Source organism: Chlorocebus sabaeus, chromosome 13, assembly GCF_047675955.1.
Source record: "Chlorocebus sabaeus isolate Y175 chromosome 13, mChlSab1.0.hap1, whole genome shotgun sequence".
Taxonomy (NCBI): Eukaryota; Metazoa; Chordata; class Mammalia; order Primates; family Cercopithecidae; genus Chlorocebus; species Chlorocebus sabaeus.
The window spans coordinates 90,336,987-90,358,772 of NC_132916.1; the positions used below are offsets into that span (position 1 = coordinate 90,336,987).

The window sequence follows — 21,786 nt, forward strand, 5'->3', positions numbered from 1 at the left end:
GTGCTAAGTATTGGTGCAGATGTAAAGCAACAGGAACTCTTATACACTGTTAGTAGGACTATAAATTGAAAAACTACTTGGAAAAATTGTTTGGTATAAAAACTGAAGGACCCAGCGGTTCCTTTCTCAGATACATACTTTGGAGAATCCATCCATGTTTAAGAACGTTCGTAGTAGAATTGTTTGTATAGCCCAAACTAGAAACAGCACAAATGTTCATCAGCAATTGAATGGACAGGTAAACTGTGGTAAAGTCATAACATTGAATACCCATATCATGAGGCTACTAGCAACAATGTGGATGAACTTTTAAAAATGTTGAATGAAAGAAACAAAACATGAAAGAATACGTACAGCCTGATTCTTTTTACATAAACATCAAAACAGACCAAACTAATATAAGCTGGACAAATCTGAATAAAACTGTTAAAAAAATGGTTGGGCATGGTGGCTCACACCTGTAGTCCCAGCACTTTGGGAGGCTGAGAGGGGTGAATCACCTGAGGTCAGGAGTTTTAGACCAGCCTGACCAATATGGTGAAACCCTGTATCTACTAAAAAGGCAAAAATTAGCTGGGCATGGTGGCGGGCGCCTGTAGTCCCAGCTACTCAGGAGACTGAGGCAGGAGAATTGTTTGAACCCGGGAGGTGGAGGTTGCAGTGAGCCGAGATCGCACCACTGCACGCCAGCCTGGGCAACAGAGCAAAACAAAAAACAAAAACAAAAAAAGTTAAAAAATAATATAGCATTGGCTAGGTGCAGTGGCTCACACCTGTAATCCCAGCACTTTAGGAGGCCGAGGTGGGTGGATCACTTGAGGTCAGGAGTTCAAGACCAGCCTGGCCAACATGGTGAAGCCTTGTCTCTACTAAAAATACAAAAATTGGCTGGGCTTGGTGGCGGGCACCTGTAATCCCAGCTACTTGGGTGGTCTAGGCAGGAAAACTGCTTGAAATTGGCAAGTGGAGGGAGCCGAGATCATGCCACTTGCACTCCAGCCTGGGTGACAGAGTGAGACTACATCTCTAATACTACTGCTACTACTACTGCTACAGTATAAAAACAATATTTCTAAATATATTTTATTTTTTATTCATTATGTTTTTTTGAGACAGAGTCGCACGCTGTTGCCCAGGCTGGAGTGCAGTGGCACAATCATAGTTGACTGCAACCTCAAATCCTGGGCTCAAGTGATCCTTCCTGCCTCAGCCTCCCAAAGTAGCTAAGACTACAGGTACACACCAGCACACGTGGCTAATTTTTAAATATCTGTAGAAGTGGGATCTCGCTATGTTGCCCAAGCTGATCTTGAACTCCTCTCCTCAATTGATCCTCCCACCTTGGGTTCCCCAATTGCTGGGCTTACAGGCATGGAGCCACCTTGCCTAGCCTCTAAATATGTTTTATATGATGTAATCTGAAGTAGTATGTGGAACTAAATCAGTGAATTAAATAGTGCAGGGGGACATTTGGCTTCTGTCTACACCCACCCCCCCCACCCAAATCAATACATTTATTTAAGTCAAAATATTTAGTGTGTGTGTATCTTTTTATTAGGGGAAAAAAGTGAGGACAAAATATTTGGTTATATATGGTGTCTAGGAGATTTGGATATTCCTGATTACTGACTAGGTTTGATTGAAGAAGAAATGATCAAGGATGATCCAAGTTTCTCTTTAAATAACTGGATGAATGCTGTTACTTGTTGGAATAGGGGCTACATTAACAGTAGCTTTGAACTTACTGAGTTTATAGAATCCAGTTGAAGTTTTATAAAGTAGGAGAGTCCAGGAGATAGGCAGGGTTTAAAGATTTGAATTTTATTTGAAATCAGATTGAGCAAATAATTTGGCTCAGTAAGAACACATAGAAGACAAAAAAGCATAGGATGAAATCATATGATTTAAGGAACTTGGGAACATTCTAAGGAGGAGGTGTTATGAGAACCAGAAATACTAGAAATAGCCAAGTGGGAAGGTTGGGTGGTTTGCCTGTCACAAAACAGTATTTTTATTCTTTATTATTAATGTCCCTTTCTGTTGCCATAAATCTACTTTTTTCCAATTTATTTGGAAAGCAGTTTAAGTTGTATTTATCAGTTTTGATTGATTTTTAACAGTCATTTCTAAATGCTGGAGAAAATCTCAAGATATTTGATGTTTTACAGTAAGGGAACCTGGAGATCAGGAAGTAATTTTGGCAAATATAGGATTTAGAATAGAAATTCTTAATCTAAAATTCAGAATATAAACAACTGAAATAGTTTTAAATATTGAGGCAATTCTTAAAACTTTTTTTTGACTGGCCTTTGCATATCTTTAGATACCATTATATATTCACTGTTACTGAAAATCCTTTGAAAATATTTCTTATGGAAATTTTCACAAAAGTAGACACAATTGTGTAATAAACTTCTCACTCAATTTTGTTATCAACCCTTGGCTTATTCCATCCCTTCTCCCACCACCTACCTCACTGGATCATTTTAGAGTAAATCCCAAATATTGTATCTATTATAAATATTTCAGAATACCATATTTATTGAAATTTCCATAGAGTGTGAAATAGTCAATCATAAATACTTTTTACAGTTTTAATTTGGCTATTTCGTATTTAAAATTACCTGGTAAAGTATTCATATGAGCAATTATGAAGAGTTTTATGCCTTCCTAAAATAATGTTTTACTTTTAATTGCAGGGAAAATTATAAAATCTGTTCCTGGAAAACTAATGAAAGAGGTGAATAACTGATTTATGTGTGTTCTATAACATAATCATAAACATATTTAAATATTGATAAATTTTGATGGATTATATACTAAAAATTATTTTTTATTTTCTTACAATAATCTATCACCACAGAAAGGTCAGCATTTGGAACCTTTTATCATGAATTTTATTAATTCATGTGAATCTCCAAAGCCTAAACCAAGTAGACCAGAACTGACCATTCTCAGTCCTACGTCAGAAAACAACAAGAAGGTACGGCACGTTGCGTTAAAGAACCATTAAGTTTTAAATTGCCCTACTAGAGATGACTTTTTCATTATCAGGAGAATGAATACTTTGTTAATGAAATAGATTGAACTATACATTTCCTTTATGTGGAAATCAGTTGCACAGTATACAGAGGGTATTGTGTATACTTACTTGGTTCTTTGCTTTAATATGGTAAATGTTTCTTTGGATACTTTATCTGCAAACTTATGCTACTTCTGTGTTTGGGGATTTTTAAAAGTGGTTTTCTTAGGTTATATGTCACCAACTTTCAATAATAATAAATTAATTGCTATACTGTGTTTATGTTTATTGGATGGCATTACATAATTTTCATGGCTTATAAAGTATTTTATCCATTCATTAAACAAACATTTTATTACATGCCTACTATTGAGTGCTAGGCACTGGGAATGTAAAGATACATTCCTTGTCCTCAAGAAGCTGTTTAATGCCAAGGTGTAGTGCCAGCATCGGGAGCTATGGGAGCTCAGAGGACCTCCATCCTTATTTTTGTTGATACCTTTAATATTATTAATATTTTCATTTTTATAACTTTCTTGTATATATAGATAGAAATATTTTTATTTCATAATCTTGCTAGACTTAACATTAGTTTTAGTAATATCTGGTAATTCTTTTATGTTTACACAATTGTCACAAATGATTGCAGTTTTGTTTTATTACTGACTAGGACTGCTATATACAAAGGAAATTGTTTAATTATTTCACCATTGAATAGTATAGTGTAGCTCTTTTTGTATTAATAGATAACCTTTATAAGATTAAGGAAGCTACCGGGTGCTGTGGCTCACACCTGTAATCCTAGCACTTTGGGAGCTGAGGTGGATGGATCACTTGAGGTCAGGAGTTCGAGACCAGCCTGGCCACCATGGTGAAACCCTGCCTCTACTGAAAATACAAAAATTAGCCAGATGTAGTGGTGGGTGCCTGTAATCCTAGCTACTCGGGAGGCTGAGGCAGGAGAGTCGCTTGAACCCAGGAGGTGGAGGTTACAGTGGGCCGAGATCGCACCACTGCACTCCAGTCTGGGTGACAGAGCAAGACTGTCTCAAAAAAAAAAAAAAAAAAATTAAGAAAGTTTACATTCATGTTTATGAGTAGAAATAGCCTATAATTTTTCTTTCTCATTCTGTCCTTGTTAGGTTTTGGTATCAAAGTTTTATTAATGTTTTTTATTTTTGGTAGATTTTTTATAAATATTTGATAAGAGTTGGTAAAGTCATCTAGGCCTGCAGTTTTGTTTGTAGGAAAATTTTTTATAACCAATTTAATTTCTTTAACAATTACAAAATTCTTCAGGTTTATTACTTCATGAGTCAGTTTCAATAGGTTATATTTTTTGACAAATTTTGTACTTTAAGTTTGTAAGGTTATTGGTGTGAAGTTGTCAATAATTTTGTCTTGTCATTGTTTCTGACATCTGTAGCTATGTCTCTTTGTTCTCGACATTTTATCTTTTGGCTTTATTGAGCTTTTCTGTCAGACTTTTAAAATTACCTTTATTTCTGTTATTTTGAAAAATTCTTTGTATTTCTTTGGGCTTTTGTTTGTATTACAGTTTTAACTTCTTGTGGTGAAACTAATGCTTAACTTAGCCTTTCTTTTCTAATGTAAGCACTAAAATGTGTACATTTTTCTTTAAATCTGTTTAAACACTGACTTGTAAATTTTAATGTGTGGTATTTTTGTTATTCAGTTCAGAATGTTTTATTATGATCCCCTCTTTGACCTCTGGGTTATTTATAATTTTTTTTTTTTTTTTAGTTTACAAACATTCTTGTATTTTCAGATTGTTCCTTTATTGTTGTTATTGATCCTAGTTTAATTACATTGTGGTCAAAGAATACATTCCATGTGATGTAAGTTTCCATTTCCAAGAACAGCGACCTCATTGCTTTCTGACTTGACTAACAGCTTGTCATTTTTTCCAAGTTTTATTACGGACTCCTGCCATTTATCCAGCCTCCACCTACTCCTAGCTTCCAAAGCTAATACTATGTATTTTAGGTTTATGTTATGGCAACACCCTACTTTTAGGTACAAATCACTTAAACATTGTTGTGTTACAAACCACTCCAAAAGTGAATAGTTTAAAACGACTCTCTTATTTGCTCATGATTCTGTGGGTCAGCAGTTTGGACTTAGCTTAGCTGCATTGTACTTCTGGTCTCACTTGGGCTGCAGTCTTAGAGCTTCTTGAATTGGATGGCCAAAGGTGGCCTCATTCACATGTCTGACTGTGTATGTTTCCTGTTGGCTGGGTAATGTGTCTTCAGCAAGCAATTCTGGGCTCTCATGGTACCAGCATTCTCAGAGGGCTCACCCCAACACACAACTTTCCAGGACTCCGTTGAACCTTTTGCTCAACATTTGTCCCAAAGCAACTCATGTAGCCAAGCCCAGAGTTGGTGTAGGAGGGGACTGTACAAGAGTTTGGCTCTAGAGAAGCATGATCACTGGGGGCTGTTACTTTAACAGTCTACTTCAGTTTACCAGTTTTGAAAAATTCTCAGCTATTGTTCTTTAGATATTGCCTTCTCTCTATTCCCTCTCTTACCTCCTTCTGTTTTAGTTGTTCTGTTTTCATTTAGTTATCATTCTGTTTTCCATATCTCTTAAGCCTTCCTCCATATTTTCTGTCTTCATTTTCACTACTTTTTGGTGGTCTATGTTAACTTTTTCTGATCTGTCTTCCATCTCTGCCTCTTCAGTGTTGTCTGATCTTCTGCATAAACGTATCTAAACCTAAAAAAGTTGTTACTGTGTTTCATATTTTTAGAATTTGTTTGATATTCCCCCCAGGTCTACTATGATTTTAAATAATGGTTTACTATTAGCTGCAGATGTTTTCCAGCAAAACAGATTCATTGCATTATAAAACCCTGGTTGGTACTTAAGATTCTTGAATAGTAAATGCACATGCAGATCGGGAAGAGCAGGAGAAGATAACCTATCTAGTGCTCTGAAGAATATAGTGGCTGAAAACTTGACTTACGTTGATTTTGTTTGTGGTTTGTCAATATTAATGCCCATTTTGCTTTCCTTGATCGTTACGTTTATCTTTATTGAGCATGAAAATTCAATTAAATGTCATTATAAAATAAAAATGTTAAAATGTTCAAGAGGAGAAATTGAGATATGAACCCTAATTCTTTCCTCTCCTCTGCTCAGGCATCTTAAGTGTCTTAGAGAAAGTCTTCAGCCCTCCTCAGTAATAGCTCTGTCTCCTAAGAAACAGACATAGTGTAGTTCATCAGTCTTGGTAATATTTGTCTTCTCCTTCAGGATTATTGAGATTAATATTCAAAACTGCTTGAAAAGATGTGAGAGATTCTTATGAAATTCTTTTTTAGGTGGCCTTCACTATATGTGCATACTTTTGTGAAAGATGAAATATGAAAGACCTAATGGGTATGATTTCAGAGGATTAACCAGGCTGAACATAGGGAAAGAAGAATTATATTGGAGTGTGAATTTTAGTACATAGGGAATATGTTTGCAAAATGATTTATGAGTTTGGTCAAACTGGGTATTTGCTTTCCTGGTGACTAATAAATGGGCCCAATCTTTTGGGAAATAAATCGGTACTATGTAACAGAATAAATCAGGTGTTTATGTTCTTTGACCTCCTGACCTGAATGCTAAGAATTTGTCAGGGAGAAAAATAAGAGAAGAGCTTATAACATGTAAAGGTGTTTATTAAAATATCATTTATGTAAGTGAAAAATTGGAAACAACATGAAATTCTAACATTGTAGGAATGATTATTTTAAGGAAAATCCATTCAAGGAATGTTTTGCAACAGATGAAATTGTGCTTATGAAAACTATAAAGCAACATAAAGACATTTGATACGGTGCTAAGTGTAAAAGTAGGATGTGCTATTTTTTGAACTTCATTGATTTGCGGCTATGTACATAGAGAGTACAAGTTAATATACAAAAGTTTAATAGTAATGCTATTAGGTGGTTGAGTTTTAATTTAAAGGTTTAAATGCCTCTTTGCTCTGTGTCGCTTTATTTAACCTTAGTGATTATTGTCAACAGATGTAATAAACTATATATCTCTTTATTATTCCAACTTTTATTTTAGATTTCTGTTTAAAAATAATGCAAACCGTGCTGAAAATACAGAGGGAAAACAAAATTGAGTTGTTTTTCTCCTCTCTTTTCCAGACTTACTGTATAATATCACTGTTTTTCAATGAAAAAAATTAAACTGAAAATTTAAAAGAGTAGAGGGAATAATTTATCAGAAGAGAGAGTCCTTTTCCTATTTTTTGGGTTGAGGAAAAATGTTTTAAGTTCACGCCTCAGCGTTAATAATATCTGACATAAGAGCCAATAGAATATATGGTCTTTGTTCTCAGGATACTTTTCTAGGAGGCTTTTGAAAAAATTCATCTTCAGGTAAAAGTGAATACACTTTCCTCCACAGTCTCCTTACCTCTTCCCTTCCCTCCCTTCTGCTCCCCTCCCCACTTTTTTTTTTTTTTTTTTTTTTTCCACAGAGCCTCACTCTGTCACCCAGGCTGGAGTGCAGTGGTGCAATTTCTGCCTCACTGCAACCATTAATTCTTAATATCTTGGTTCCCCCGCTGCCACACATTGATTAGACCTTTCTGGGCTTTGAATATTGTCCAGATAAATCTCATCTGAAGCTGGATTTTTACCTCTACTCATAGTGATTTATAATCTTTAAATCATGTTAGTGTTTTTTTGTTTGTTTGTTTGTTTGTTTTTGACGGTCTTGCTCTGTCACCCAGGCTGGAGTGCAGTGGCATGATTTTGGCTCACTGTAACCTCTGCTTCCCAGGTTCAAGCTATTCTCCTGCCTCAGCCTTCCAAGTAGCTGGTACTACAGGCACCCACCACTACACCTGGCTAATTTTTTTGTATTTTTAGTAGAGATGGGGTTTCACTATGTTGGCCAGGCCGATCTCAAACTCATGACCTCAGATGATCTGCCTGCCTTGGCCTTCCAAAGTGCTGAGATTATAGGTGTGAGCCACTGCGCCTGACCTAAATCATTAGTTTTAAAGTTAGCTATCAATAATATATTTGTACATCTTTTTATGTTAACTTTTGTGGTATATAAAAACAAAGGAGGGGTCTTTTATGGATGATGAATTATGTACTGTAACTAAAATGAATATTTTAGTTTTTATGTAATATTTTTGGGGAACATGTATTTTTTATTGCAATTTGGGGCATAAATGGGGAATTTTAGAAACATATATTAACCTATCTAATATTCTGTTTTGATTGGAAAAGGTTTAAATGCCTTTGCTGTGTGTCACTTCATCCTTATTGATTATTGTCAGCAGATGTAATAAACTACATATCTTTTTATTATTCCAACTTTTATTTTAGCTTTTCAATGATCTGTTTAAAAATAATGCAAACCGTGCTGAAAATACAGAGAGAAAGCAAAATCAGAATTATTTTATGGAGGTGATGACTGTAGAAGGAGTCTATGATTACCTGATGTATGTAGGTAAGATCTAAGTAGTTTAAGACTTGTTTTTAATTCATCTTACTTCTGTGATGCAAATAATGTTCTTGAATATTGCCCCGTCATAACTGTTTTTTTAATTGAAGATACCTTTCATAATAATTCAATATAATTGTCCTTGATCATATTAAAGTTGCTAGTGTTTACAAGTAAAAGATAGACCATGGTCATCTGTGTTTTCTACATTGGCAAATTTTCAAAAATACCAATTTATCTGGAACAATGAGGTATCCCATTTGATCCTTTCTCAGGACGGGTAGTTTTCCAGGTTCCTGACTGGCTTCATCATCTCTTAATGGGAACTCGAATCCTCTTTAAAAACACCCTGGAAATGTATACTGACTACTATCTTCAGTGTAAACTAGAACAGCTATTCCAGGAGCACCGTTTGGTCTCACTCATAACACTTCTCAGAGGTTTGTATTTTCTCATGTGTTTGTTTCATATTTTGTGTACTCTGTAATTTTAATTGAATCTAAAAGGGGAAGAAATCTTGTTTTGCTTTGGTTTATTAGTACTTCTACTATGAGGAAATCCTTTTTGTATAAGTAGATGAAAATTCCAGAAATACTTCTTTTTACTCTTTTTTAGATGCTATATTCTGTGAAAACACTGAACCTCGCTCTCTCCAAGATAAGCAAAAAGGAGCAAAACAGACTTTTGAAGAAATGATGAATTATATTCCAGGTGTAATATTTAAGAAGTAATTTAATTTCATATAAATAAGCCGTCTTTTGAGGTCACAATGTATAGTAATTATTGAAGCTAATTTTTACTGTGAGTTTTCATTTTACAAATACTTGCAAAGATCAGTTAAAATTAACACACTAGTTAAATAATTCTTTCAGATGTTATCACTAAGACTGAGATGTTAGGACTTTAAGGCAAGGCTGTTGCTACTCACATAATAGCCAGATTCATTCAAAAATAACTTATAGTCAGACTGGTCAAAGTGACATGTTGTGGGACCATTGAAAGCCTGTGTCCACTACACCATAAGAATAGCTCAATAGTGTGTATGACTAAAAGATCAGAATTCATTCATGGCGAATTTATTGAGCACCTACCATATTCCAGGCATTATGCAAAATGCAAGGGATATAAAAAATGTACTTGAGTAGCTCAGTCTAGAGGAAGACAGGCATATAGACAAAACATACATGTGATAATAGAGGCATTTTCAAGTTACAGAGATATCACAAAGGAGGAGGATGGCCACCTCTTCTGTAAAGTTAGTAGGTTTGGGACACTAAGGAAATGAATGGTAGTAACCTCTTACTGTGATGGGAAATAATAAGGAAGAAATGTCAAGGGGTCAAAGCAGATGATTCTTAGTTTAGAACATTTTGAATGAGAGGTGCCTGTAAATTACTCAGGAGGAAGTGTCTGTTAAGCACGTAGACATCGAGATTCAAAAGTTGGAGAAAAGGTGGTATAGGATAGATTAGTAGAGAGATGGGAGCCATTTGTGATTAGATAATGAAGCACAGGGAGAAAGTATGGAGTAAGAAGACAAAAGGGTGATTTCCAGTTTCTGGTCTGACACATAAGAACCTGGCTGTCATCACTCCATCCTAGTAACAAGCAAAACGCTGAATGCACTAAAAAAACTAAACAGCTTCTAGATTCACCAGAGAGTGAGGTCATATGGCAAACCACTGCCCCCCAGATTGGAGAGAATCATAGCTAGCTGGAGCAGAGAAACCCGTGAACTCAAAACCCCTGGAGAAGCCAGTGCTGAGCTAGGGAAACTTGAAGTATAACTGACAAATTGCTACAGCCTTTTAAATCTCTTTTTAAGAGATTAAAAACTCCAGGGGATCATGTCATGGGATTAGCCATCTACATTTTTTTTTGTTTTGTTTTTTGTTTTTGATACAGAGTCCCGCTCTGTTGCCAAGGCTAGAGTGAAGTGGCATGGTCTTGGCTCACTGCAACCTCCACCTCCTGGGTTCAAGCAATTCTCCTGTCTCAGCCTCCTGAGTAGCTGGGACTGGAGTCCCACGCCACCACGCCTAGCTAATTTTTGTATTTTTAGTAGAGATGGGGTTTCACCTTGTTGATCAGGCTGGTCTTGAACTCTAACCTCAGGTGATCCACCTGCCTCGGCCTTCCAAAGTGCTGGGATTACAGACGTGAGCCACCGTGCCCAGCCCATCCACACTTTTTTTGTGAGTTTTACCTCCAGGGCCTTGACCAAGATCCCACAGTGAATATTGGAGAAAAATCCCCAGGTGCTTCTGGCAGGGGGGCTAGAAGGGAACCATTTTGAAATACATTAGTCAGGGCACTCTGTTCTTGACAAGGCCCTACCCTCAGGAGAAGCTATTTAACCAGAGCCTGACTGACCTGAGGGAAGGGAAATAACCAACTCTAGCCCTGGCCTTCCACATGGAAGAAGGGAAATACCCAACTCCAATCCACTCTAGCCATCTTGTCCTATGCAAGGGGGACCGGGGGGCCTGAGAAGCATGTGTGAAGTTCACAGTTCAGTGGTACAGGTTCACTAAAAGATTGAGACCCCTTCTTAGGACTATAGAACCCTTCCTCTCCCTCTATGTTTTATCACCACATTACTAAAGGCCTGTTTGCAGCAGTTCCTCTTAACTTGTGCGTCATGTCCAGCTATCATAAAAAAGTTACAAGACATATTAAAGGCAAGAAAATACAGTTTGACGAGAAAGAGCAAGTATCAAAACCAGAGTCAGATATGGCAGTGATGTTAGAATTATATACCAAGTGGGGTTTATCCCAGGTATTCAAGGCTGGTTTAGTATTCATTCAAAAGTCAATTAAGGTAGTCCATCACATCAGCAGGCTAAAGAAGAAAAATCATGATCATAACAGTAGATGCAGAAAAAGCATTTGACAAAATCTAACACCCACTTATGATATCAGCAAACTAGGAATAGAGGGGAACATCCTCAACTTGATAAAGAATATCTACAAAAACACCTGTAGCTAACATCACACTTGATGAAAAACTTAAAAGCTATCTCACTAAGATGAGGAGCAAGGCATGCTCTCACTACTGCTTTTCAACATTGTACTGGAAGTCCTAGTTAGTGCAGTAAGACAAGAAAAGGAAATAAAGAGCATACTGATTGGGAAGAAAGAAATAAAACTATCTTTGTTCACAGATGACATGATTGTCTATGTAGAATATCCAAAAATTGACCAAAACGCTTCTGCAAATAATAAGTAATAATATACAAAATTCAATTACTTTTCCTGTATATCATCAATGAGCAAATGGTATTTGAAATTAAAAAAAAAAATACCATTTGCATTAGCACCCCGAAAAGTGAAATACTTGGGTAATAATCTAACAAAACATGCACAAGATTTATATGAGAAAAATTGTAAAACTTTAATTAAATCAAAGAACTAAATGGAGAGATACTTTATGTTTGTGGATAAGAAGACTCTTTTTTTCAAGATGTCGGTTCTTTGAACTTCATCTATAGATTCAATGCAGTCCCAATCCAAATCCCAGGAAGTTGTTTTGTGGGTATTGACAAACATTTTAAAGTTTATATGGAGAGGCAAAAAGACCCAGAATAGCCAACTCAATTTTGATTGAGAACAACAAAGTCACAGGATTGACACTACTTTTCTTCAAGACATACTATAAAGCTACAGTGATCAAGAAAGTGTGATATTAGCAAAAGAATAGACAAATGGATGGATGGAACTGAATAGAGAGCCCAGATATAGACCCACATAAATAATGTTAACTGATCTTTGACAAAGTTGCAAAGGCAATACAATGAAGAAAAGTAATGAAGAAAAGTTAGTCTTTTCAACAAATGGTGCTGGAACAACCGGACATCCACATACAAGAAAAAAAAAAAAAAATCTAAACACAGACCTTACACCCTTCACAAAAACTAAACTCAAAATCAATTATAGGCCGGGCACGGTGGCTCACGCCTGTAATCCCAGCACTTTGGGAGTCTGAGGCGTGTGGATCACCTGAGGTCAGGAGTTCGAGACCAGTCTGGCCAGGATGGTGAAACCCCATCTCTACTAAAACTACAAAAATTAGCCAGGCATGGTGGCAGGCACCTGTAATCCCAGCCACTCAGGAAGCTGAGGCAGGAGAATTGCTTGAACTTGGGAGGCAGGGGTTATAGTGAACTGAGATAGCGCCATTGCACTCCAGCCTGGGTGACAGCGTAACTCCGTCTCAAAAACAAACAAATCAATTTTAGACCTAACTGTAAAAAGCAAAACTGTAAAACTTAGAGGATAACAAGGGAGAAAATGTAGATGACCTTCTGTTTGGCAATGACTTCTTAGTTGCAACACCAAAGACATGAACTGTGGAAGAAATAATTGATAATCTTTACTTCATTAAAATTAAAAATTTTGCTTTGTGAAAGACACTATAAAGAGAATGAAAAGAGAAGCCACAGACTGGGAGAAAATACTTGCAAAAGACATATTAGATAAAGGACTGTTACCAAAAATGTACAAAGAAATCCTGAAACTCAACAATAAGAACACAACCTGATTTTAAAATTGGCCAAATATCTTGACACCTCACCAAAGAAGATTACACATAAGCATATGAAAAGATGCTCTACATCATATGTCATCAAGGAAATGCACATTTAAAACCATGAGATACCACCACACACCTGTTAGAATGGCCCAGATCCGGAACACTAACACCACCATTTGCTGGTGAAGATGTGGAATTCTCATTCATTGCTGGTGGACATGCAAAATGGTACAGCCACTTTGGAAGACAGGTGAGCAGTTTCTTACAAAACTAAGCACACTCTTACCGTGAGATCTGGCAATTATCTTTCTTGATATTTACCCAAAGCAGTTGAAAACATGTCCACCCAGAAACCTGCACATGATTGTTTATAGCAACTTCAAAATTGCCAAAATTTGGAAGCAACCAAGGTGTTCTTTATTTAGGTGAATGGATAAATAAACTCCTACTTCTGGACAATAGGATATTATTCAGTGCTATAAAGAAATGAGCTGTCACATCATGAAAAGTCATGGAGGAGCCTGAAATTCATCTTACTAAGAGAAAGAAGCCAATCTGAAAAGACTGCATACTGTATAATTTCAACTATCTGATATTTTGGAAAAGGCAAAACTAAGAAGACAGTGGACTGGAGGGGAGGGAGGGATGAATAGGCAGAACACAGAGGATTTTTTAGGGCAATGAAACTATAATGGTGATTACATATCATTATCTATTTGTCCAAACCCACAGAATGTCCAACACCAGGAACGAACTCCAATGTAAATTACGGACTCTGGGTAATAATGATGTACCAATATGTGTTCATCAGTTGTAACAAATGTGCACTCTTGTTGGGGATGTCGATAGTGTGGGAGACAGCATGTTTTGGGACGGGGAACATATGCGAAATCTCTTCCTTCTGCTCAGTTTCACTGTGAACACAAAACTACTTTAAAAAAAGTCTTTTTTAAAAAGAGAAGAGGGCTTAGGACAGAACCTTAGAGAATTCTTAATATTGAAGAACTAGCCTTAGAATAGTTCTGCTGTTCCTTGTGAAAATAATTAACTTAAATGTCTGCTCTGAATATAAAAGTGAACGTAAGCTGTTTTTAGTAAATTTTCTGTAGGCAAATGATGAAAGAATTTTTTTTTTACCTGTTTTCTGATATAGTGACCCTTAGTGTTCATACTTTTAACAGTCTCAGCTTTGATACTCAGAAACAACATGGAGAACCAGAGAATATAGTAATTTGTTATTTTGCTGAGGCACAAATTCAAACCACATTCACTTTAAGACTCCTGTTTGGGAGAGTAACTTAGCTCTTAAGTAAGCTTAGCATTCCTTTCTGTAAGATTCTCTGCTCCTCATCTCTTGCTTAGTGACACCTGAAGTATCTGAAGGAATCACATGTCTGTGTTCATTAGTTTCATGTGTATTAATTGGGAAATTCCATGTAGTATTGGTGAGTTTGAGGATTAACAAAGATTTGTATTGGGCCACATATCTTGAAAATACCAAGGATGTACTATGCCTATTGTAAATTAAATTTGGCCTTGTCTCCTAGCATTAGAATATTTTATGACTAACACTAGGCGTTTAGTTATGATAGGGGAAAAGGATAAATATTTGAGTACCTTGTTTATATAAGAATAACTTCTTTTTTTTCTGCTTGGGGAAAATATTCAGTGGAGATCTTAATAAGGATTGACTTGGTAACAGAATGGATATTAGTGGTGGATGACATCTATACAGCCAGACACAAATCTGTACTTGTTGGACCCTAAATAAGTGTTTAAATATTTGTTATATTTCTTAAAATGATTGGTCTGTAAGATGGTTAATAGTAACTTATGCAAAAGTCCAGAAATTAGGTGTTCATATTCACTGAGAAAAGTCTGCCTTAAAAATTAAACTTCTTTTTTCTGATATTAAGAGCACTATGAAAATATATAGAATAAAAAGTAGAAGCTATCCTCTGCCCACTGTGTAGAAGTCAGCTTATCCTCCCCTGGGTGTTAATCTTTACATTTTTCCATGCATTTCTATACATGTGTGTACAGATGTGCAAACATCATTTTTGGGTTTAATTTGTTTTGTTTTCCCTTAGTGGGGTAATACAGTAAGTATTATTTTCCAACTAGCAGTTTTTTTTTTAACTCCAGCATTTCTCAGAGCTTGCATTATGCATTGTGCATTGTGAATCTCCAAAAGTGGGATACATGATACTGCATGTGTCAACTTGACCCTAAAAACCTCTTGTCCAGGAGCCTCTTATAGACACACTGGTTTGGGGAGTACTGATTTGCAGTTTTTGCCTAATATCTGGGAAACAGGGTGGTGATTTTGCTTTATGGTCCAGTTAATGGTGAGTCATTTTATAATATAAAATTATTTCACATGTGGCCTTTTTGTTTAGATCTGTTAGTCAAGTGTATTGGTGAAGAAACCAAGTATGAAAGCATCAGACTTCTGTTTGATGGCTTACAACAGCCAGTACTCAACAAGCAGGTAAAGCACATTAAAGCTGATAAACTCGTGTTGGCTAGGTTTGGTGAATGACCTAGTAAGGTGTCTGGTAACTTATTAGCTGTGTAAATGACACTATACTAAACCAAGGCAATATAATTTTAAACTTTCAGATAGAAAAAAAGTTTTATTTGTGTTACTCTTTTTGTGTCAGTTTTTTTTCTTAATAAGATGAATTATTTTGATTTAAAATTAATATATAGTAATTGTAGAAAATTTGGAATAGAAAATTCATGAAATACAGTAAAAAATTAAAAATTGATAATTCCATTGTTCAAGTCACATAGAATAACCAGTTAATATTTTTATGTTTATGGTTTATGTAAACTATATATAAGCTTTATATATTCTGTTGAGATCTTGATACGTTGTAATTTTGTGTTTTTGTTTTTCTAAAAATTAAAATATTTAACATAAAAATGAATTAATGAGGCATAATGGAGTGTCCTTACGCAAACACATGTGTACTTATTACCTATTTTGGAAATAGAACAGTATTGATACTACCGAGGCTATTTTTGTGCTTGTTTTATATTATCAGTCCCATTCCTTGCCTTCCCACTTAGAAGTAACCACAATCTTTAATTTTGTGTTTATCATTTTTATGGTTTTTATGTTTAGTGCCTTAACATTTATTATTATTCTTTTTTTGGTGCTTTAGCTGACTTATGTTTTATTGGACATTGTGATACAGGAACTGTTTCCAGAGCTCAATAAGGTAACCGAAAAGCAGTAATTTTATTCATTATTTTCTTAATGGTACGCTGACATTTATTTTAATTAGGGACATAAATGTAAAAAAACCCTTGTCTCTGTTCTCTGTGATTCTTTAAAAAATTAACCTCAGCAAGTTGCCTTTTATATTTTCTTTATTAAACATGCCCAAACAAATGTGGGGGACAGCTATTGAATAGCTTCTGCTTTTACTTCATCCCTTTTTAATTATAAGCAGATAGGGACCCTATACAGTCTTTCCAGGAGAAGTGAGTTTAAGTCCTAGCACTAGAATAGGCCAAGCTCAGTGTTGTCATCTGTACCATTGTATGCTGTGTAAGTCAGAAACTGGAGTATTTTTGAAGCAATTTTTATATAAACCCAAACACAAAATGAACTAAAATTAGAGCACGATCACATTATTATTATGTTGAATCTTGAGGATTTTGAGTTTTGAGCAAAGTTTCAAGTCATTATTTTCTGTCTTATTTTTTGACTAATCCTTTTGGTTGGATGAAACAACTATTGTTCAGTGCTGTGGTATTGCAATGAAGTGTCACTTTTGCAGAGTAGAGGAAACCAGATTTGTGTTATTTACTTATTATAAACTTTCAAGTTGTCCTGGCGCGTGTCTTACACTTGTAATCCCAGCACTTTGGGAGGCTGATGCAGGGGGATCACGAGGTCAGGAGATCAAGACCATCCTGGCTAACACAGTGAAACCCCGTCTCTACTAAAAATACAAAAAATTAGCTGGGCATGGTGGCAGGTGCCTGTAATCCCAGCTACTCGGGAGGCTGACGCAGGAGAATTGCTTGAACCCGGGAGGCGGAGGTTGCAGTGAGCCGAGATCGCGCCATTGGACTCCAGCCTGGGTGACAGAGCGAGACTCCATCTAAAAAAAAAAAAAAAAAACTTTCAAGTTATTATGATATTAAGTGCATGTTAAAACAGAGTGGCAGTTACAGACTTTATATCTTTAATTTTCATGGGAATCAACAACAGGAAACCTTTAGCTATGTTTGAGACTTCATAAGGTCTGTCATTAAATATTGCCTTTTTTTTCCTCATATCTAGAACATAGATATTACTTGCTCCATATGCCAACCAATTTATTTTGGTTTACAATATATGCATGTCTTAGGTTAGAATTTTAATTCTAACTAGAGCTGTTAGGCAATTTACAAATGAACCTGTGTCTTCTTGTCTTATGTTAAATGGATTTATTTTTACCTTAGGTACAAAAAGAAGTTACCTCTGTGACATCTTGGATGTAAACACTTGGATTTGGTATAGAATAACCCATTGAAATTTCTGCTGTGCTAGGGTGGTATAAGTGTACTTTTTTGGGTATATTCTTATATATATTATGTACATTGCTGTCTGAAATTTTAATTATTTTTTGTTTTTAATAAAGACTAACATAAACTTAATAATGATTAAAAGTGATTGAGTCTCATAGCCTTTCATTTGCTAGCTATGATCCAAATTTTATTAGAACATACGTCACTTGTTATTGCCATTTTTAAAGAGAAAATTCGTAATGATAGGGCAAACAGATAAGACTGATAAACTTCGTATTGTATAACTTTCAAAATAATTATGCCTAGTATGGAGAAACAGGAGTAAGATCTGATTTTCTTATTTAGAGTTAATATATTTTAGTAGATTAGTTTTACTTTTTTTATTTTGTACATAGTTAACTGTGTATCTATAAATAAAACATCCTATATGAGTTTTTCATAATAAACAAGGGACTTCTCCTTACTCCTGCTGGGTGTCTGACAGGCCGTAGCCCTGTTCGGTGTGAAAACTGAATACTTACGGATACTCGTGATTGTGTGGTTGTCTCTAAGTTTCACTGAATTGTCTGTAACTATCAATATATTCCCGAAGCTCATATAAACAATTAAGCAAGTAGATTTTTAGTTTATGTTGTCGGTTATCTCTTCAAAAGAAAAATGTAGAATTACTTATACTTCTTGAAAGTTAACTTAAAAGATTAAAGAATCAGTGTTTCAGAATTTTTGCAATTCCTTACCATGTCTCGCAGTTATCCTTGAAACAAATTTGTCACGATTGAGCATTTTGCATTAGGTTATTGGCTGTAGGGTTTATTCAGAATATTTATTGAGCTTCATCCATGTATTAGACACTAAGCTGGGTAATGTGAGAACACTGAATATAATTTAGAAAATTAACAAATTTAATTATACCATTCATTTTTCTCAAGATTTCAAAAAATGGTTGTTAGGTGTTACAAATTTTTTAAAAGGTTTTCTTAGCAGTTCTGTTATACTTTTAAATACTTGAAAGTTCTAGGATATGTATGAGTTTCCGTGAATCAGTGGGCTTTTTTTTTTTTTTTTTTTGAGACGGAGTCTCGCTCTGTCGCCCAGGCTGGAGTGCCGTGGCGGGATCTCAGCTCACTGCAAACTCTGCCTCCCGAGTTTATGCCATTCTCCTGCCTCAGCCTCCCGAGCTGCTGGGACTACAGGCGCCCGCCACCTCGCCCGGCTAGTTTTTTGTATTTTTTAGTAGAGACGGGGTTTCACCGTGTTAGCCAGGATGGTCTCGATCTCCTGACCTCATGATCCGCCCGTCTCGGCCTCCCAAAGTGCTGGGATTACAGGCTTGAGCCACCACGCCTGGCCCGAATCAGTGGTTTAATACCAAGCCTTAATGAACAGTTACTGATTTCTCAGGGACAGGTGGAAAATTGATCAAACCATTCACATTTAAATCCATGACATTTTGAATATTATTATTTAAAATGTCATAGGTAAACTGGAAAAATAAAATATTTTACAGCCTTTTTTATGTCATCCTTACCTGTTCTTCTTTAAATTATGATATTCTCTTTATTTAGATAAGAAAAAATTTGTGGGTGTATCATGTCTACTCGAGTTGCCTTAACAAAACACTAGACACTGGGTGGCTTACCACAGACGTGTACTTCTCACAGTTATGGAGGCTGGGAATTCCAAGATCAAGGTGCCAGCAAATTAGGTTCCATTCTGAGGCCTGTTCTCTTGGCTTGTAGGTGGCTGGCTTCTCGCCGTGTGCTCACATGACCTCTTGTACACATGTGGAGAGGTAAAAAGAAATTCATTCTTTCTTCCTCTTCTTAAAAGGCCACCAATCCTGTTGAATTACGGTCTGACTCTTTGGACTTCATTTAACCTAAATTATCTCCTAAAGGTTCTATCTTCAAATATAGTCACATTGGGATTTATGGTTTCAGCATATGAATTTTAGGAGGATATAGTTCAATCCATAACAATAGGTGAGCTCTATTTAAAGAAGGTGTTATGCATAAATGTCTGAACATATACAGTTAATAAACCACATTATGAAAGGGGAAAGGAACTAAAATACAATCCCTATTTAATTTGCCAGACACTTTATATACATCATCACAGCAACTCTGAGGTGGTGTTTCTTCTATTTTATAGATGAGGATATGGGGGCCTGAATGAGTGGTAAAATTAGAATTTGATTTAGTATCTCTCTAGTCTTCACATTCTTGTCACTGTTGCACCGTGAAAGGAACTTGTTTTCAGATGTAGTCACTCTCTGTATCCCTTTAAAAAGTATGCTCCCTGATTTATTTCAAAAATTTACTTTGCACATTCCTTTCTATTCATGTTTGTGTGTGTCCTCTAGTGTATGAGCTTCATGAAGAACACATTTTTAAATGTGTTTACATAAACAGAGCTGTCAATTTTTCTGGTTGGGGGAGATACAATGAAGTTAAATAGATGTGAAAACACTTTGAAATTTATAAAGAACATGTAAGATTGTGTTAAAAGTATTAAATTTTTTTTCTTCAACTTTTAAGTTCCGGGTACATGTGCAGGATGTGTGGGTTTGTTACATAGGTAAACGTGTGCCATGGTGGTTTGCAGCACAGATCAACCCATCACCTAGGTATTAAGCCCAGCATCCATTAGCTATTCTTCCTGATGCTCTCCCTCCCCCTGCCACCTCCTGGACCGCCACCACAGGCCCCAGTGTGTGTTGTTCCCCACCACGTGTCTGTGTGTTTTCCTTGTTCAGCTTCCACTTGTGAAAACATGCAGTATTTAGTTTTCTGTTCCTGCATTAGTTTGCTGAGGATAATAGTTACATATTAGAAGATTCTGATTGAAAGCATTTAAATTACCATTTATTGACTTCCTAAAAAATGTTATATTTTTACAATAGAAATATAAACAGAAGTCTATTTTGCCCACTGTTGTTCTTAGGAGACTGTATAATGACATATGTACAAGTTATAATTTCAGATATAATCAACATGAGAATAAAAAATGACTGAATGAAGAAACAAATGAGTATGTCTTCTTAGTCCACTATACAGTAGTACTCCTTTATCTGCAGTTTTGCTTTCCAAGGTTTCAGTTACCCAAGGTCAACCAAGGTCTGAAAATAGGCGAGTACAGTATAATAAGATATTTTGAAAGACCGCACTCACATAACTTTTGTTATAGTATGTCATTGTAATCATTCTATTTTGTTAATCTCTTACTGTGCCTAATTTTACATTAAATTTTATAGGTATGTATGTATAAGAAAAACAGTACAGTCATGTGCTTCATAGTGATGTTTTAGTCAATGATGGATTGCATATATGACAGTGGCCCCATAAGATTGTAATGGAGCTGAAAAATTCCTGTCGCTTGGTGATATAGCCAACTTAATGTCATAGGACAACATTTGTGGTGATGCTAGTGCAAACCTGTATTTCCAGTCACGTAAAATTGATAATAAACCACTGTGTTACTGGCTTATATATTTACTGTAGTATACTTTTTAGCATTACTTTAAGGTGTACTCCTTCTGCTTATAAAAAAAAGAGTTGACTATAAAAAAGCTCAAGACAGGTTTTTCAGGAGGAATTCCAGAAGAAAGCATTGTTATCTTAAGAGAGGACAGCCCCATGCATGCTACTGCCCCTGAGTACCTTCAGTGGCACAAGATGTGGAGGTGGAAGACAGTGATGTTGATGATCCTGTCCCTGTGTAGGCTTACACTAGTGTGTATGTGTCTTAGTTTTTTGTTTTTATAAACTTCTGTGAGACAGGGTCTCACTTTGTTATCCAGGCTGGAGTGCAGAGGCGTGATAGCAGCTCACTGCAGCCTCAAACTCCTGGGCTCAAGGGATCCTCCTGCCTCAGCCTACCAAGTAGGTGGATTCCCAGGCGTGAGGCTGAGGCGGGAGGATCCCTTGAGCCCAGGAGTTTGAGAACAGCCAGGGCAACAGAGTGACATCCTTTCTCTGTAAAAAAAAAAAAAAAAAAGGAAAATTAACTGGACATGGTGGCACATCCCCGTAGTCCCAGCCACTCATGAGGCTGAGGTGAGAGGATTACTTGAGCCTGGGAGGTTGAGGCTTCAGTGAGCAGTGGTTGTGCCATTATACTCTACCCTGGGCAACAGAGTGAGACCCTTTCTCTAAAGAAATTAAAGAAAAATAAAAATAGAAAAAAAGCTTATAGAATAAAATATAGTAAAAGAAAA

General features: G+C 36.1%; 1 protein-coding gene across 9 annotated transcripts in view; it reads left to right on the forward strand.

Annotated features, from left to right (window-relative positions):
- Positions 1 to 21,786, forward strand: part of SNX14 (sorting nexin 14) — a 108,604-nt gene that overhangs the window by 74,454 nt on the left and 12,364 nt on the right. For 6 of the 9 annotated variants that reach the window (XM_038002236.2, XM_038002238.2, XM_038002237.2 and 3 more), the window contains 8 exons: positions 2,700 to 2,740; positions 2,864 to 2,983; positions 8,395 to 8,518; positions 8,788 to 8,952; positions 9,128 to 9,223; positions 15,443 to 15,534; positions 16,214 to 16,270; positions 17,505 to 17,715. In XM_038002236.2, the coding sequence (XP_037858164.1) occupies positions 2,700 to 2,740; positions 2,864 to 2,983; positions 8,395 to 8,518; positions 8,788 to 8,952; positions 9,128 to 9,223; positions 15,443 to 15,534; positions 16,214 to 16,270; positions 17,505 to 17,543 (734 nt within the window). In that variant the 3' untranslated portion in view covers positions 17,544 to 17,715. Of the gene's footprint in view, positions 1 to 2,699; positions 2,741 to 2,863; positions 2,984 to 8,394; positions 8,519 to 8,787; positions 8,953 to 9,127; positions 9,224 to 15,442; positions 15,535 to 16,213; positions 16,271 to 17,504; positions 17,716 to 21,786 lie in introns of those variants that run through there. The other 3 variants (XM_038002232.2, XM_038002235.2, XM_038002233.2) reach the window with 1 other exon arrangement.